The sequence below is a fragment of the Salvelinus fontinalis genome, unplaced genomic scaffold (genome assembly GCF_029448725.1).
Source record: "Salvelinus fontinalis isolate EN_2023a unplaced genomic scaffold, ASM2944872v1 scaffold_2174, whole genome shotgun sequence".
NCBI classification, from domain to species: domain Eukaryota; kingdom Metazoa; phylum Chordata; class Actinopteri; order Salmoniformes; family Salmonidae; genus Salvelinus; species Salvelinus fontinalis.
In genome coordinates, this window is record NW_026602383.1 from 1 (window position 1) to 19,005 (window position 19,005).

Consider the following 19,005-nt stretch of genomic DNA (forward strand, 5'->3'; position numbering starts at 1 on the left):
GGAAAGAGCACGCGATACAGAGATCAGTCACTCACTATCTCTATTACACACACACACACACACACACACACACACACACACACACACACACACACACACACACACACACACACACACACACACACACACACACACACACACACACACACACACACACACACACACACACACACACACACACACACACACACACACACGTCAAAACTGGCAGAACAATCCAAAGCTTTTTTTCGCTCTCCACCGTGGGTGGTAGAGGGGGGGATGTCAGAAAAGGAGACTTTGGATGACTGAGTAGAGTAGAGGGTGTTAGAGTGGCGCCCATGGGAGTCTATCCATTACTTTACCTCCTAAAGGCTCCCTTCCAATGGGCCCAGCTGCTCTAGTCCTTCCTGGGGACCTACTTTGTATACAGGCAACGTGTAGACTAACTGGCGGATAGAAAGTCCTACATTTGTTAGACCCATTGTGCTCTTCAAGTAAAGTAATAACATTCTGAAGGTTCATTCCCAATAGGCTCTTGGTTCAGCAGGCCAGGGTATTTCTGTGCAGCTGTGAACAGGCAGTGGAAGGGGCAGCCCATTGACTCCAGGAAGGCCCCCTCACAGTGTTGAGTACTGGGAGTTGTATTAGGTTACCTATTAGTGCCCAATGCCCATCCAGGCACATCCACACACACACACACACTCGCACGCAAACACCCCACACACACGCAAACACCCCACAAACATGCAAAGCTGCACAGCTGAAAGCAGCCAGAAGGGGAAAAGATTTCTTCACATTTGATGGATTACATTGCGAGGGTAAAAAACCTCAAGAACAGTTGCGCTGTCTGTCAAAAGTTGAGGGGTTTTGTGTGTGTGATTGTGTGTGTGGGGGCTCCCTGCTGCTACCCGCTTAGCCGAGAGCGGGCTGGTGATGATGGTTTTGGCCTTTAACAGGACTGGGGAAATACAGTGAATGTAGAAACTAGACAGGTTAATGTCTGTTCAGGAAGCACCTGCCTCTCAGAACATTCCACTCTCTGAGGTCTCCCTCCTTCACTATTGTGTCAAACAGCCGTAGCTCTGGCTGAGGAGTTTCTATGGCGGAATATGCATAAGAAACTCAATACAGATAAATCAGGTCTCCTTATTTTAAAATTCACAGGAAGTCGGATGGAGTTGTAGTGTATCATAGTGGTAAGCGAAATAACGGTGAAACGTGGATAGCCGTGTTATAGGCTAAGTATTTGAAGGCAGTTGAATATCCCACTTAAAGGGCAACTCTACAACTATGTACACAAAGCTAACTTTTATATTTGTGCTCTTCACAGAAGTACCTGTCTCAGCTGGCAGAGGAGAGTCTACTTGGTGCACTAACTGACCCCTCAGCTACAGAGTGACCTCTGACCTATACTCATCATTCGGTACTGTCAAGTTGATATGGTGGACAGTGTTGCGTGTGTGCTACAGACTGAGTGATCTGAGCTTGCCAAGGACTACTCAACGAAGGAGAATAAATTACATATCGGATGGAAGTCACGGTAAAATGCACTGGACCCGGAGAGAAGAGCTATTCTCTGAGAATTGCTTGGACTAAAACTCATTGCTAAAAATCAAATCAAACCAAATGTTATTGGTCACATGCGCCACATACAACAGGTGTAGACTTTACCGTGAAATGCTTACTTACGAGCCCATTCCCAACTATGCAGAGTTAAAAAGAAAGAAAAATATTTGCTAAAGAAAATAGTAACACAACAAAATAACAATATCGAGGCTATATACAATATAGCAATATGTTTGATTTTGTACATAGTATAAAAATACTGTAGTTTAAAAAGGTTCCAGTGTTAATGTACTACATTTGTGAAAATGAAAACCGGTCACCAAAGATTTGTTTTAAAAAAGATATTTATCTATCTTTCACCGTTTGATTTATTTGCAGTAGAGAATAAATGTGTTTGTTTTTCATCACAGGAATAAACACAGCCTTCTTTCTAGAAATGATTGTAGAAGTCAGATTCTGTGATATAGTGAACTGAAACTCATCCATATTAGTATTTGTCCTGGTTCTGGTTACATGTTGTTCTATGTAGCTGTACTCCAAATAGTACTACAATCATTTGATTTACTTTTAATTTGAGTCTGTAAAGTGTTAGGGATATTACATCATGTGTTTTTAGATGCAAAGTGCCTTAGAACATATCTGCCATTGGTAGATGTAGAAGTAATCCTCAGGTTGGTTTAATTTGAATGTTGAATTTTGAATGTATATTTCATTACACAGTGTTTTTGTGTATAGCTGGAGGATATGAAGGCCTACACTTGTTATACCTACTGTGTCTGTTCATTGAGACAAAATGGAATACGGTTCCCGACAGACATGGACAAAGACATATCAGTCTGAAAGATATGTAACTTTCAAAATACAGAAATCATCCCTGTATGATGCATTTTGCATCAATTTTGAAAGTTACATATCTTGAAAACTTGTGCTGTAAATGCTTTAGTCCCAAAATTCTGACAAGCAGAACATTTTGGGACGATATCAACAATCGACTAATGAAACAAATACCTAAATACACTGCTCAAAAAAATAAAGGGAACACTTAAACAACACAATGTAACTCCAAGTCAATCACACTTCTGTGAAATCAAACTGTCCACTTAGGAAGCAACACTGATTGACAATAAATTTCACATGCTGTTGTGCAAATGGAATAGACAAAAGGTGGAAATTATAGGCAATTAGCAAGACACCCCCCAAAAAGGAGTGATTCTGCAGGTGGTGACCACAGACCACTTCTCAGTTCCTATGCTTCCTGGCTGATGTTTTGGTCACTTTTGAATGCTGGCGGTGCTCTCACTCTAGTGGTAGCATGAGACGGAGTCTACAACCCACACAAGTGGCTCAGGTAGTGCAGTTCATCCAGGATGGCACATCAATGCGAGCTGTGGCAAAAAGGTTTGCTGTGTCTGTCAGCGTAGTGTCCAGAGCATGGAGGCGCTACCAGGAGACAGGCCAGTACATCAGGAGACGTGGAGGAGGCCGTAGGAGGGCAACAACCCAGCAGCAGGACTGCTACCTCCGCCTTTATGCAAGGAGGTGCACTGCCAGGGCCCTGCAAAATGACCTCCAGCAGGCCACAAATGTGCATGTGTCTGCTCAAACGGTCAGAAACAGACTCCATGAGGGTGGTATGAGGGCCCGACGTCCACAGGTGGGGGTTGTGCTTGCAGCCCAACCCCGTGCAGGACGTTTGGCATTTGCCAGAGAACACCAAGATTGGCAAATTCGCCACTGGCGCCCTGTGCTCTTCACAGATGAAAGCAGGTTCACACTGAGCACATGAGCACATGTGACAGATGTGACAGAGTCTGGAGACGCCGTGGAGAACGTTCTGCTGCCTGCAACATCCTCCAGCATGACCGGTTTGGCGATGGGTCAGTCATGGTGAGGGGTGGCATTTCTTTGTGGGGCCGCACAGCCCTCCATGTGCTCGCCAGAGGTAGCCTGACTGCCAATAGGTACCGAGATGAGATCCTCAGACCCCTTGTGAGACCATATGCTGACACATGCACATTTGTGGCCTGCTGGAGGTCATTTTGCAGGGCTCTGGCAGTGCACCTCCTTGCACAAAGGCGGAGGTAGCGGTCCTGCTGCTGGGTTGTTGCCCTCCTACGGCCTCCTCCACGTCTCCTGATGTACTGGCCTGTCTCCTGGTAGCGCCTCCATGCTCTGGACACTACGCTGACAGACACAGCAAACCTTTTTGCCACAGCTCGCATTGATGTGCCATCCTGGATGAACTGCACTACCTGAGCCACTTGTGTGGGTTGTAGACTCCGTCTCATGCTACCACTAGAGTGAGAGCACCGCCAGCATTCAAAAGTGACCAAAACATCAGCCAGGAAGCATAGGAACTGAGAAGTGGTCTGTGGTCACCACCTGCAGAATCACTCCTTTTTGGGGGGTGTCTTGCTAATTGCCTATAATTTCCACCTTTTGTCTATTCCATTTGCACAACAGCATGTGAAATTTATTGTCAATCAGTGTTGCTTCCTAAGTGGACAGTTTGATTTCACAGAAGTGTGATTGACTTGGAGTTACATTGTGTTGTTTAAGTGTTCCCTTTATTTTTTTGAGCAGTGTATATATTTTTTTTGTGTGGAATTTTCCTTTAAATTGAGCTACAGTTTTGCCAAAGTATCGCCATACGTTTTCTTCAGGTTTTCTTCTATTGTGTTTTGTCCCGTATTTGATTTAATTTAAAAAATACTTTGACAACTTTGTGAATTGTAAAGTTTGTCACAATCAGGTTCAATATTTTGCAAATGTCTAAATAATTTATACAGTGCCTTTAAACTGTAGAGAAACTTGAACTGGACCATGTGTGTTATTTAAGAGTTAAATTAAGTGTTAAGAGTTAAATTAAGTGTGATTTTAAGTCAGCATAATATATTGTCGAGGCAGGGTTTGAAACTTGCTCTCTCTCTCTGTTTTCTACATTGTGAATGTTGCGCCAAGTTTTAAGATTGTGTTTAAGATTTTGTTGAACTTTTCTTATGGTTATTTTCTGATGCAATCATTTGAATAAAAATGTTAAGAGAGAAAGCTGTTTGTGTATCAGTGGCGGAGGCTGAGGGGAGGACGGCTCATAATAATGGCTGGAACGGCACAAATGAATGACATCAAACACATGGAAAACATGCGTTTGATGTATTTCATGCCATTCCACCTATTCCACTCCAGCCATTACCACGAGCACGTCCTCCCCAATTAAGGTGCCACCAACCTCCTGTGGTGTGTGTGTTACCAATTTACCAATTTTCTCTATTTTCTCACATTGAATAATGGGATGCAATATAATAAGTTTAGTTTATTAGACAATTTGGAAAGCCAAACACAGTAAAAGACTATGTGCATAAATAAAATCCTTGAGGATGAGAAAAACTGGTACTTTCATGTGCATGGGGCATTGTGAAGTTCTACTGTTTGAGGGGAGCGCCCCCAGATGTTAAGGTAGGATATTACACTTGTCAGACAAAACTAATTGTACAATGATTATTCCTTTTGATAGTACAGACTTTGTCAAGTCAACTGCATTCTTGGACTTGATCATTGACATTACACATTACAGTCAAATAAGAAAAAAATATACAATAAATTATCTATCTTTGGACAGTTTCCCAGTAACAACTTGCTATGTATAATCGATTGGACTTTTCTCATTTACAGAACACAATGCTATACGTTTTGAAATGGGGAAAAGTAGTCCAGTAGAGATTAGGGAAATCGTGTATTACTTAAATATCTACAGTACCAGTCAAAAGTTTGGACACACCTACTCATTCAAAGGTTTTTCTTTATTTTTACTATTTTCTAATAATAGTGAAGACATCAAAACTATGGCATATGTCACGTTCCTGACCTGTTTTCTGGTGTTTTTTATGTGTGTGATGGTCAGGGTGTGAGTTTTGGGTGGGCAGTCTATGTTTTCCGTTTCTATGTTGGTTTTGGGTTGCCTGGTATGGCTCTTGATTAGAGGCAGGTGTTTTGCGTTTTCCTCTAATTGAGAGTCATATTAAGGTAGGGTGTTCTCACTGTTTGTTTGTGGGTGATTGTTACCTGTCTCTGTGTTTGTGTTCTGCACCAGATAGGTCTGTATTGGTTTTGCACATTTGTTATTTTGTAGGTTGTTTGTAGTGTTTCACTTGTGTTTGTATTAAACATGTTTAACACTAGCCGCGCTGCATTTTGGTCCTCTCCTTCACCCCTGGAAGAAAACCTTTACAGAATCACCCACCAAACCCAGATCAAGCAGCGTGGCAACAGGCAACGGCGGCAGCAGCAGCAGCAGCGGGAGCTAGCAAGGCAGAGTGGCTGGAAGCCCGAGAGGCTCCCCCAAAAATTTCTTGGGGGGGCACACGGGGAGTATGGCTGGGTCAAGTGGGAGATTTGAGCCAGTTCCCCGTGCTTACCAGAAGGAGCAGTGGGCTAAATTGAGGTACGAGTCGGAGAATGTGGAGGAGTTATTGGACAGATTGGAGGAAAGTGAAAGGATGGGAGATTATGAGACATTTGATGAGTTGTTGGTGATATTGGGGGAGAGCGAAGAGAGAGAGATGTTGGTTTGGCGTAGCATACACGGTACTCGCCCTGAGGTGTGTGATTACCGTGGAGAGCGGGAGTACGGGCAGACACCGTGTTATGCGGAAGAGCGCACGGTGCCTCCTGTACGCGTGCTTAGCCCAGTGCGGGCTATTCCACCTTGCCGCACTGGGAGGGCTAGGTTGGGCATCGAGCCGGATGTCATGAAGCCAGCCCAACGTATCTGGCCTCCAGTACGTCTCCTCGGGCCGGCGTACATGGCACCAGCCTTACAGGTGGTGTCCCCGGTTCGCTTGCATAGCCCAGTGCGGGTTTTTCCACCTCGCCGCACTGGCAGGGCAACGGGGACCATTCAACCTGGTAGTGTTGGAGAGGCTCGGTGCTCAAGAGCGCGTGTCCTCCTTCACGGTCCGGTATATCCGGCGCCACCTTCCCGTCCCAGCCCAGTACCACCAGTGCCTACACCACGCACCAGGCTTCCAGTGCATCTCCAGAGCCCTGTTCCTCCTCCCCGCACTCGCCCTGAGGTGCGTGCCCTCAGCCCGGTACCTCCAGTTCCGGCACCACGCACTAAGCCATCTGTGCGTCTCCAGAGCCCTGTACGCACTGTTCCTTCTCCCCGCACTCGCCCTGAGGTGCGTGCCCTCAGCCCGGTACCTCCAGTTCCGGTACCACGCACCAGGCCTATAGTGCGCTTCGAGAGGTCAGTGTGCCCTGTCCCTGCTCTCCGCACTAGCCTTGAAGTGCGTGCCGTCATCCCGGTACCTCCAGTTCCGGCACCACGCACCAGGCCTACTGTGCGCCTCAGCAGGGCAGAGTCGGCCGTCTGCCCAACGCCTTCTGCACTGCCTGTCTGCCCAACGCCTTCTGCACTGCCTGTCTGCCCAGCGCCGTCTGAGCCATCTGTCTGCCCAGCGCCGTCTGAGCCATCTGTCTGCCCAGCGCCGTCTGAGCCATCTGTCTGCCCAGCGCCGTCTGAGCCATCTGTCTGCCCAGCGCCGTCTGAGCCATCTGTCTGCCCAGCGCCGTCTGAGCCATCTGTCTGCCCAGCGCCGTCTGAGCCATCTGTCTGCCCAGCGCCGTCTGAGCCATCTGTCTGCCCAGCGCCGTCTGAGCCATCTGTCTGCCCAGCGCCGTCTGAGCCATCTGTCTGCCCAGCGCCGTCTGAGCCATCTGTCTGCCCAGCGCCGTCTGAGCCATCTGTCTGCCCAGCGCCTTCTGAGCCATCTGTCTGCCCAGCGCCTTCTGAGCCATCTGTCTGCCCAGCGCCTTCTGAGCCATCTGTCTGCCCAGCGCCTTCTGAGCCATCTGTCTGCCCAGCGCCTTCTGAGCCATCCGTCTGCCACGAGCCATTAGAGCCGCCCGTCAGTCAGGAGCCGCCAGAGCCGTCCGTCAGTCAGGAGCCGCCAGAGCCGTCAGTCAGTCAGGAGCCGCCAGTGCCGCCAGCCAGTCAGGAGCCGCCAGAGCCGCCAGCCAGTCAGGAGCCGCCAGAGCCGCCAGCCAGTCAGGAGCCGCCAGAGCCGCCAGCCAGTCAGGAGCCGCCAGAGCCGCCAGCCAGTCAGGAGCCGCCAGAGCCGCCAGCCAGTCAGGAGCCGCCAGAGCCGCCAGCCAGTCAGGAGCCGCCAGAGCCGCCAGCCAGTCAGGAGCCGCCAGCCAGTCAGGAGCCGCCAGAGCCGCCAGCCAGTCAGGAGCCGCCAGAGCCGCCAGCCAGTCAGGAGCCGCCAGAGACGCCAGCCAGTCAGGAGCTGCCCTACAGTCATGAGCTGCCCTACAGTCATGAGCTGCCCTACAGTCATGAGCTGCCCTACAGTCATGAGCTGCCACTCAGTCATGAGCTGCCACTCAGCCCGGACCTGCCAGAGTCCCTCAGCCCGGACCTGCCAGAGTCCCTCAGCCCGGACCTGCCAGAGTCCCTCAGCCAGGACCTGCCCCTTATCCCGGTGCTGCCCCTTATCCCGGTGCTGCCCCTTATCCCGGTGCTGCCCCTTCATTTAGGTGGTTTTAGTTGGAGGGTGGTCATTGGGAGGGGGATACAGAAGCGGGGAGTGACTATGGTGGTGTGGGGACAGCGTCCGGAGCCTGAGCCACCACCGTGGTCAGATGCCCACCCAGACCCTCCCCTGGACTTTGTGCTGGTGCGCCCGGCGTTCGCACCTTGAGGGGGGGGTTCTGTCACGTTCCTGACCTGTTTTCTGGTGTTTTTTATGTGTGTGATGGTCAGGGCGTGAGTTTTGGGTGGGCAGTCTATGTTTTCCGTTTCTATGTTGGTTTTGGGTTGCCTGGTATGGCTCTTGATTAGAGGCAGGTGTTTTGCGTTTTCCTCTAATTGAGAGTCATATTAAGGTAGGGTGTTCTCACTGTTTGTTTGTGGGTGATTGTTACCTGTCTCTGTGTTTGTGTTCTGCACCAGATAGGTCTGTATTGGTTTTGCACATTTGTTATTTTGTAGGTTGTTTGTAGTGTTTCACTTGTGTTTGTATTAAACATGTTTAACACTAGCCGCGCTGCATTTTGGTCCTCTCCTTCACCCCTGGAAGAAAACCTTTACAGCATAACTCATTTGGAATCATATAACCAAAAAAGTGTTAAACAAATCAAATATATTTCATATTTGAGATTCTGCAAAGTAGCCCCCCTTTGCCTTGATGACAGCCTTGCACACTCTTGGCCGTCTCTCAACCATTTCAATAAACAGATGTGCCTTGTTAAAAGTTCATTTGTGGGATGTCCTTCCTTCTTAATGCGTTTGAGACAGTTGTCAGTTGTGTTGTGACAAGGTAGGGGTGGTATACAGAAGATAGCCCTATTTGGTAAAAGACTAAGTCCATATTATGGCAAGAACAGCTCAAATAAGCAAAGAGAAACGACAGTCCATCATTACTTTAAGACATGAAGGTCAGTCAATGCAAAACATTTCAAGAACTTTGAAAGTTTCTTCAAGTGCAGTCGCAAAAACCATCAAGCGCTATGATGAAACTGGCTCTCATGAGGACTGCCACAGGAAAGGAAGACCCAGAGTTACCTCTGCTGCAGAGGATAAGTTCATTAGAGTTACCAGCCTCAGAAATTGCAGCCCAAATAAATGCTTCAGAGTTCAAGTAACAAACACATATTAACATCAACTGTTCAGAGGAGACAGTGTGAATCAGGCCTTCATGGTCGAATTGCTGCAAAGAAACGACTACTAAAGGACACCAATAATAAGACGAGACTTGCTTGGACCAAGAAACACAAGCAAATTTGAGTCCAAATTTGATATTTTTGTTTCCAACCTTTGGTTAAATACTTACCTAGTTAAACACTTGTCTACTTAAGTAAAGGTTAAATTAAAAAGAAATTTAAAAAAGATGCAGAGTAGGTGAACGGATGATTTCTGCATGTGTGGTTCCCACTGTGAAGCATGGGGGAGGAGGTGTGATTGTGTGGGGGTGCTTTGCTGGGCCGGTGACGACGACCGCCGAGCGCCACCCGAACAGGAAGGGGAGCCACCTTCGGTAGGAGTCGTGACACTCACATGGATATTGGTATCCACACACAGTACCTACTTCACCAATTATATTTCAACTCAGTACTTCTTGTATTCCCCCAAATATATATTTTTTTACATACATGTGCTGTAATATAAGCTTCAAAATTGCTAAGTTTTATCTCGGCCTCTTGGCGAAATGTGTAGAATTGCAGGATACTTCAGACGTGCTAGAATCTTGACTAGAACCCAACAATGTTATCATATTACTCCAGTGCTAGCCTCTCTACACTGGCTTCCTGTTAAGGCTAGGGCTGATTTCAAGGTTTTACTGCTAACCTACAAAGCATTACATGGGCTTGCTTCTACCTATCTTTCCGATTTGGTCCTGCCGTACATACCTACACGTACGCTACGGTCACAAGACGCAGACCTCCTTATTGTCCCTAGAATTTCTAAGCAAACAGCTGGAGGCAGGGCTTTCTGCTATGGAGCTCCATTTTTATGGAATGGTCTACCTATCCATGTGAGAGACGCAGGCTCGGTCTCGACCTTTAAGTCTTTATTGAAGACTCATCTCTTCAGTAGATCCTATGATTGAGTGTAGTCTGGCCCAGGGGTGTGAAGGTGAACGGAAAGGCACTGGAGTGACGAAGCGCCCTTGCTGTCTCTGCCTGGCCGGTTCTACTCTCTCCACTGGGATTCTCTGCCTCTAACCCTATTACGGGGGCTGAGTCACTGGCTTACTGGTGCTCTTCCATGCCGTCCCTAGGAGGGGTGCGTCACTTGAGTGGGTTGAGTCACTGACGTGATCTTCCTGTCTGGGTTGACGCCACCCTCGGGTTCGTGCCGTGGGGAGATCTTCGTGGGCTATACTCAACCTTGTCTCAGGATGGTAAGTTGGTGGTTGAAGTTATCCCTCTAGTGGTGTGGGGGCTGTGCTTTGGCAAAGTGGGTGGGGTTATATCCTGCCTGGTTGGCCCTGTCCGGGGGTATAGTCAGACGGGGCCACAGTGTCTCCCGACCCCTCCTGTATCAGCCTCCAGTAATTATGCTGCAATAGTTTATGTGTCGGGGGGCTAGGGTCAGTCTGTTATATCTGGAGTATTTCTCCTGTCTTATCCTGTGTGAATTTAAGTATGCTCCCTCTAATTCTCTCTCTCTTTCTCTCTCTCTCTTTCTCTTATCTCTGAGGACATGAGCCCTAGCAACATGCCTCAGGACTACCTGGCCTGATGACCCTTCCTGTCACCCAGTCCACCTGGTCGTGCTACTGCTCCAGTTTCAACTGTTCTGCCTGCTATGGATCCCTGACCTGTTCACGGGACGTGCTACCTTGTCCTGGACCTGCTGATTTCGACTCTCTCTTTCTACCACACCTGCTGTCTTTAACTCTGAATGACCCCCTATGAAAAGCCAACTGACATTTACTCCTGAGTTGCTGACCTGTTGCACCGTGTACAACCACTGTGATTATTATTATTTGACCATGCAGGTCATCTATGAATGTTTGAACATCTTGGCCATATACTGTTATAATCTCCACCCGGCACAGCCAGAAGAGTACTGGCCACCCCTCAGAGCCTGGTTCCTCTCTAGGTTTCTTCCTAGGTTCCTGCCTTTCTAGGGAGTTTTTCCTAGCCACCGTGCTTCTACATCTGCAGTGCTTGCTGTTTGGAGTTTTAGGCTGGGTTTCTGTATAGCACTTTGTGACATCGGCTGATGTAAAAAGGGCTTCATAAATACATTTGATTGATATTCGCTTCAAAGCTGCAACAACAAAAACATCTCTCTGCCCCATAACAGAATGTGCAGAATTGCAGGTAATTTGCTTGAAAACTGCTAAATGTACTTTCCGATGACAAGGTATGGGCCTTTAAAATGTTCCTTCCCAGGGCCGAGATTTGGTTCATCCGGCCATGCACTGCCAGTCATAGTACTCCTTGTATGCTATTTTTTTTATCTCACTCGAGTTGTGTTCTGATTATGAGGGGGTCCCTGATGAATTTTATATCACAAAAGGGGTCCCAGGCATCAAAGAGTTTGAGAACCCTTGGCCTACACTATAGTGAACAAAATGTTCTAGCTATTTTAGGATCTAACATTGCACAATTTAGAACTTATGCTTATTTTGTTGGGTTTCAAATACAACAACAATTATTTGACCTTTTCTCCAAAACAAAAAATGCTTATTATAAGTCGTTATTATAGCACTAGCGTTATAGCAATGGTGTTGAAAGTTTTACAAAAACCTATTGTTGCTACTCTGCAACCCCAACGATAGGGGGCAGCACTACATCATTAGGAAGTCGACCCTACAGAAAATACGAGAAGCCAGGTCTCATCCGGGATTTTGATTGGTGCCCTCTTTACAACACGTTTGCAAGGTCAGCCAATCGGATATCTCAAACACATTTATATGCCAAGTGTTGCTGGGTATACAACATAAAAACAACAGAATTTAAAACCACATCAACGGCAGACACGGTCAGTGATTTTCCTTTGGACACGCAAGAGGTAGACAGCTAATGTATGACATTATGGAGCAGCTCTTCTAAGCCGACGATAAATGATTTTACCTACTGTAATATAGCTGGCTTTGTTGTTGTCGTGCATTTTCCCGTCGCTTGGGACTTGGGCTGCCAAGTGACAACAACCGAGGCAGCCTTCAACTTTGATAATTACAAAGCTAATGACAATAATCAAATTATCCCTGAAATATGAATTGTATATAGAGTGCATCAACTTTAAGCTGTATTTAACGCTTGTTGTTTCATTGCTTACCATTTTTACCGTGTAATATCTCGTCATTGATTTCTGCACAACGATGCGGGCATTGTTTTGCCTGCGTAGTGGTGCGTCGTCGCAGCAGGAGCTTGCGATTGACTGACAAAAGTGATTTGCTGTGCTGCTGTCCAAAAACATTTTGTTGACAGTCTGGAGATTATCAATGCATGAATTAGGTCAGGTGAGGGGGGGGGCTTGTCTGGACATGTTGACGTGCCAATGAAATTAATACACATCAAAATGAATTGAAACGTTATTTTATCATTTTAGGTGTCTGCATAATTTTTGTTTTATTCGCACGCATTTCCGCTGCTCCAAATCTCAATTTTTAAACAATGGCAACTGACTGCGAGGCATGGCTGAACGCTAACCCCCTTGGTAAGTTATCTTTACCAGTCTAGTCTGTTTGGACTTTTGATGCGGAAGTAGCTCAGTGATTACTGGTGATTCTAACTTGCAGTGACTGCAGCGTTTTCTGTAACCACTGATCATGATTTGTATTCTGCTGGCCTTACATTTTATATAGTCGAGAATAACAGTTTTAAAGTGATAATGCATTATATTATATGCACACTATGTTTATAAGACAATTAGTGCATTGTGAACATCAAATGACCTTATAGTTACCCATAACATCTGCAAATGGTGTTTTCTGGTCAATCAGTCAAACTGCCTTCTTACCTTGTCTTTCACCACCTCTTTCACCCCCCGCCAACAGACGCAGACGATCTGAGTGACTCTTTCCTATCGGGAGAAGAGGAGAATGGCATTATCACCAAAAACATCAAGAACGAAATAAATGGCAACTGGATTTCGGCACCAAACAGTATCCACGAGGCCCGTCTCAAAGCCAAAGCGAAGAGGAGGCTGAGGAAGACTTCTTCTAGAGACTCTGGGAGAGGGGACTCGTTTAGCGATAACGGGGACCCCTCCCGGGGTACTAACGGTACCGTACCCCCTACCAGCCCCAAGAGCAAACTGCTGGACAGGAAGTCTCGGGCAGGGAAGGGACGAGGACTTCCAAAGAAAGGTATGGGGAGTTATGTAGATGTTAAAAACATATCATGTTAAATGAAAGGGAAGAGGACTATCGGAGAAAGGAATGGGGAGTGACTATTTATGTGGTTATGTAATGAAGTGTTGTTAACACAGGCCTACTTGTGATCACGTGAAGTCACGGCTAGGGAAGGTAAGGCCACTGAAGCCTACCAAAGACCATTAATGGGATGTTAACATTTCTAGAATAATGTAATACCTAACAGGTTTAATACTGTTGCTGCATTACTTGATAAGCAACAAGCCCATCATTGCCTACAGAGTTACAATGTCATGTGTCCAAGTCTTGCGTGACCAGAGATCACACCATATTCTTATTGGCTGGAATCAAGGCTACACAGGATCTAGTCCCCAAGAGATCTGTCCCTGTCCCTGCCTCTCCAACTGCCAGCCCAGTAGTAAACCAATTAGCATGTAAAAAAAAAAAAAAGTCAAGGTGAGGCTGATCTGATCCCACTCACTTATATTAACATAACTCTTATCTCCTTTTGGCATCCATCTGCTGAAGGCTTTCCCCCCCCCTAGAAGTTTCCACTAGACCTATGACCTTGAAGGTGACTGACTTTGTAGATGATTTGTGGGTGATGTATGATCCTTCCTGGAGTCAAAAAGAAAGAAAAATAAGTTTTAAATCGTATTGCTTATAGAGGCTCCATAATTCAGCACATTATAATATCTGGTCTAAGAGATTTGGATAACTGAAACAAGATTGAGCATTTGTCCAAAGACATGCAAACTAGGCAATAAAGTAACCTAGATAGCAAGACCATGGTGGTTTGTTGTAGATAACATCACCTCACCTTCCCATGTTGGCCAACATCTCCAACTAGCTTGGCTTGTTTACCAATAACATGAGTGACTATTTTTAAGTCTTATAGTTGCCTGCATATTAATCTTCAAGGTGATAAGCTATTTACTACTTTGTAATCACCTTGTACATGCATGACGCTTCACCGGTTATGTATAACTGGAGCGGAAGCTGCTTCTCAGCAGAGTCAAAGTGCGTGTTCCAAATAGTACCCTATTCTATATATAGTGCACTACTTTTAGCCAGATCCCTATGGGCCCCGGTCAAAAGTAGTGCACTACATAGGGAATAGGGTGTCATTTGGGATGTAGTTAGAGTAGCTTGCCATACCCCCAGCTGTTTTACCTCTGGTTCCATATTGACAGTGACTTTCAGAGTAAAAGTGCTGATAAAGGATCAGTTTAGCCCTTTTAGATCTTAATGAATATGATTATGTGGAAAGGTGGTAATCTGATCCTAGATCAGTACTCATGTTCTGAGACACCTTTTGAACTGGTTAGTTCGGTTCTTATCTGATAAAATGAAACCGCATTATCTTTCTTGGCCTTTGATGTCAGTCCCATTGCCAAAATAACATCTTGCAGCACAGTACAGTTAGTTATTTTCTGATAGAAAGGAACCATCTTGGCACAGATGTATTTCTGTTATGTAACCAAAGAACTGTGCCATGATGTCAATGTAAATGCCTGGGCTTCTGTCCCAAATGGCAACCTATTCACTATAGTAAAGGGAATAGGGTGCCATTTGGAACAAAGTCTAGGTCCCGCTGTGGTTTAGGGGCTCCTGTTAAAGTGGTGTAAGGTTTTGGAAGCGTCACAAACTATTCTATGGGTGGAATCTCCCAGGGCAACAAGGGTAATAGGTACATGATGTTCCGGAATCAGCCATGGCACAAACAACATTCTAAAGGGGCAGAGCTATATACAGGAGGAATGTAACACACATACACACACTGGGTGGGACTTATAGCAGGGTGGGGTGTTTAAAACATATAGGCTTATGTGGTTTATGTCACCAGTTGAGCCTTTAAAGTGCTATACTGTCTGACAACACACACTATATAGGAAGTGTCATATAGAGGAAGTAAGGGGGTATTTTTGTGCTCACCACATGTTCCTGTCTAGTTATAGGCCCACCATAGTGGTATGGATAAATAAAAGGTCTGTAGGAAATATGATTTATTTATCTGTACCCCTATATAGTTAGGCCAATTTCTGTTTGTAGTAATGTTTCATATTGGTTTCCGCAATCAGTAGTATCTCTGTCTGCCTGTGGTATTTTGTGACACTATGACGTCATATTCTGTCTGTCTTTCTGGAGAAAAGCCTTTTGAACTGAAGGTGGTGTTCAGTGTTTCACTTCAGTTGTATTGGAGACATCCTGTCTCAAGCACAGAATGCTGCTGTGTGTGCCATGCTGTATATTGTACATGGGGTACTGTTGACCTTCTTTCCTTTGTCAGCACAGTGGTTGTGTGCCGTTCAAATGTAGGCTGCATTGTAATGTCAACCCACTGCAGGGGACCACATATCGGCTACTGGTTAGTAGTATGTTTTTGAAAGCTCTGGGGTGACGCAGATCTAGGATCAGCTTGCCTTCCCTAAATCATAAATGCGAAACTGACCCTAAGACCAATGTCTAGGGATGACTTCACCTTAATCTGGGCAATGCATCAATAGTAGCCCCTTTTTTATAACGCACATTGCTGAAGAAAGGCGCATTCTGTGGCTATTTTTATACTGAACAAATGTATAAACAACGATTTTATGAAGTTACAGTTCATATAAGGACATCAGTCAATTGAAATAAATCATTAGGCCCTAATCTATGGATTTTACATGACTGGGCAGGGGTGCAGCCATGGGTGGGCCTGGGAGGGCATAGGCACCCTCACTGGGAAGCCAGGCCCAGCCAATCAGAATGAGTTTTATACTTAAAAAAACAAAACTTTATTACAGACAAATACTACTGTTTCATCAGCTGTCCGGGTGGCTGATCTCAGACGATCCTTTAGGTGAAGAAGCCGGATGTTGAGCTCCTGGGCTGGTGTGGTTACACGTGGTCAGCGGTTGTGAGGCCTGTTGGACGTACTGCCAAATTCTCTAAAATGACATTGGAGGTGGTTTATGGTCGAGAAATGGACATTTAATTCTCTGGCAAGAGATCTGGTGGACATTTTTGCAGTCAGCTTCCCAATTGCACGCTCCCTCAACCTGAGACGTCTGTGGCATTCTGTGTGACAACTGCAAATTTTAGAATGGCCTTTTTTTGTCCCCAGTACAAGGTGCATCTGTAATCTACTTCTTGTTATGCCACAACTGTCAGGTGGATGGATTATATTGGCAAAGAAGAAATGCTCACTAACAGGGATGTAAGCAAATTTGTGCACACAATTTGGGAGAAGACGCTTGATGTGCGTATGGAAACATGGGAACAACACTTTGCATGTTGCTTTTTATATTTATGTTCATTATATGTGGCTATTTCTATGCTTCCTGTTAAGTTTTGTTTTTGCAGTTGAAAATACAAAATGTTTGGCTATGGAAAAGACACTTCAGTGGTTTAGATGGTACAATGATTCTCTACGCTATACTTGCTTGTTTTGTCGCAAACTCTTTTAGCAACCAGGAAATGGCGGAGAGATTTCTGCATATTGCATCTTTAAATCGCACTGCCAGATTATAATGATTTTTTTTCGTTTTGCTACAGATGAACTATTTTGCACCATGAAACTGTTTCTGTTTTGAAAACATCACAGGCATTGTCCTTGTTCTTTGTCAGGTGGAGCGGGGGGCAAAGGGGTGTGGGGCCCACCTGGAGAAGTGTACGACCTGGAGGAGGTCGACGTCAAAGACCCCAACTATGACGAAGCTCAGGTATTGGACCATTTTATATTGGACCTATGACCATCTGAGTTAGGTACAGTATAGTTAGGATCCTGAGTTTTACCTGCTCATGAGAACTCGGGGCCTTAAGTATGCTATACAAGTATTTTGGTATTCAGTCTTGATCGGCTTCATTGCTCTGCTTTCTGGTGTCTACAGGAGAACTGTGTGTATGAGACGGTGGTTCCTCCGCTGGAGGAGGGGGACTTTGAGAAGACGCTCACTCCCATCGTGCAGGAGTACTTTGAACACGGCGACACCAATGAAGTAGCGGTAGGTTAATTTCAACGGTTGAGTTTTCTGTAGTGCGAACTAGTGCTTCTAGTGTCCTAAACACTGGTGGACCTGCTTCTGCCTTTTGTCTGACTGTAGACAGCTACGTCCTTCAGAATTAACTCTATGTTCTTCTTCTCTGATATGACCCTATGAGCCCACTCCCTCTTCTTGGCCAATACCTTCTCTCTCCCCATGACCGTCTCTTTATTCCATCTGACCAAAATCCATCCCCCTCTCTCCCCTCTGTAGGAGCTCCTGGGTGAACTCAACCTGGGCTCCATGTCTAGCGGGGTGCCCATGCTGGCTGTGAGCCTGGCCCTGGAGGCTAAGGCCAGCCACAGAGAGCTGACGTCCAGGCTGTTGACGGACCTGTGTGGCCGCGTGCTGAGCCGGAGAGACGTGGAGAGCTCATTTGACAAGTTACTAAGGGAGCTGCCTGACCTGGTGTTGGACACACCTGGAGCCCCTCAGGTAGTGTGTTTGATATCGCGCCGTCTAAGAATAGAAGTGTTTGGGTGTATCTGTGAACATGTCTAATTGACAGTGGAGGCCAATGTGTAGGACTGTGTGCCCTTGTGAATGTTTGCGTGACTTAGCAGGCGCCCTGCAGTGTGTGTATGTGGTGTCTTTTATGCTTGTGTTGTGCTTCTGTGTTCTGTTCTGCATGCAAACCAGAGCCGTGTATCTCAGAACAGAACGCAAATGTTCTGTTTGGAAATTCTATATGCGGGTCATAAAATAAGAGATTTACAGTTACAATAGCCATCTGACCGTTCCTATCGCTACTGTAAAGTTAACAGACGCACTGTTCAAACATGGTATTTATTAGGGATCACCATTAGCTGTTGCCAAGGCTTCCTGGGGTCCAAACACATTAAGGCACTTATATCACATATAATACAATACATCATATAACATTATTACCTCACTACACATCTACAATACAACATGTATAATACCACCCTACAGCAATATTACACCACTACACATCTACAATACAACATGTATAATACCACCCTACAGCAATATTACACCACTACACATCTACAATACAACATGTATAATACCACCCTACAGCAATATTACACCACTACACATCTACAATACAACATGTATAATACCACCCTACAGCAATATTACACCACTACACATCTACAATACAACATGTATAATACCACCCTACAGCAATATTACACTACTACATATCTACAATACAACATGTATAATACCACCATACAACAATATTACACTACTACATATCTACAATACAACATGTATAATACCACCCTACAGCAATATTACACTACTACATATCTACAATACAACATGTATAATACCACCCTACAGCAATATTACACTACTACATATCTACAATACAACATGTATAATACCACCATACAACAATATTACACTACTACATATCTACAATACAACATGTATAATACCACCATACAACAATATTACACTACTACATATCTACAATACAACATGTATAATACCACCCTACACCACTACACATCTACAATACAACATGTATAATACCACCATACACCACTACACATCTACAATACAACATGTATAATACCACCATACACCACTACACATCTACAATACAACATGTATAATACCACCAT

General features: G+C 45.5%; 1 protein-coding gene across 3 annotated transcripts; it reads left to right on the forward strand.

Moving 5' to 3' along the window:
• Positions 1–11,939: 11,939 nt before the first annotated feature.
• On the forward strand, positions 11,940–17,923 carry LOC129850680 (programmed cell death protein 4-like). 3 transcript variants are annotated; one of them, XM_055916950.1, is made up of 6 exons: positions 11,940–12,046; positions 12,617–12,724; positions 13,065–13,376; positions 16,992–17,086; positions 17,255–17,368; positions 17,621–17,923. In XM_055916950.1, the coding sequence occupies exons 2-6, from the start codon at positions 12,682–12,684 to the stop codon at positions 17,906–17,908; spliced, it is 852 nt and encodes a 283-aa protein (XP_055772925.1). In that variant the 5' UTR covers positions 11,940–12,046; positions 12,617–12,681; the 3' UTR covers positions 17,909–17,923. The 3 variants fall into 3 exon arrangements, with proteins under 3 accessions (XP_055772925.1, XP_055772924.1, XP_055772926.1); XM_055916949.1 differs by having other exon boundaries at positions 11,969–12,076; XM_055916951.1 differs by having other exon boundaries at positions 11,986–12,089.
• Positions 17,924–19,005: the final 1,082 nt, after the last annotated feature.

Bases quoted from the DNA above. Each gene is read 5' to 3' on its own strand.
- LOC129850680 (XM_055916950.1), top strand. From the start codon at position 12,682: ATGGCAACTGACTGCGAGGCATGGCTGAACGCTAACCCCCTTG. The intron at 12,725-13,064 runs GTAAGTTATCTT...CCCCGCCAACAG, and splicing joins GCTGAACGCTAACCCCCTTG to ACGCAGACGATCTGAGTGAC. The intron at 13,377-16,991 runs GTATGGGGAGTT...GTTCTTTGTCAG, and splicing joins ACGAGGACTTCCAAAGAAAG to GTGGAGCGGGGGGCAAAGGG.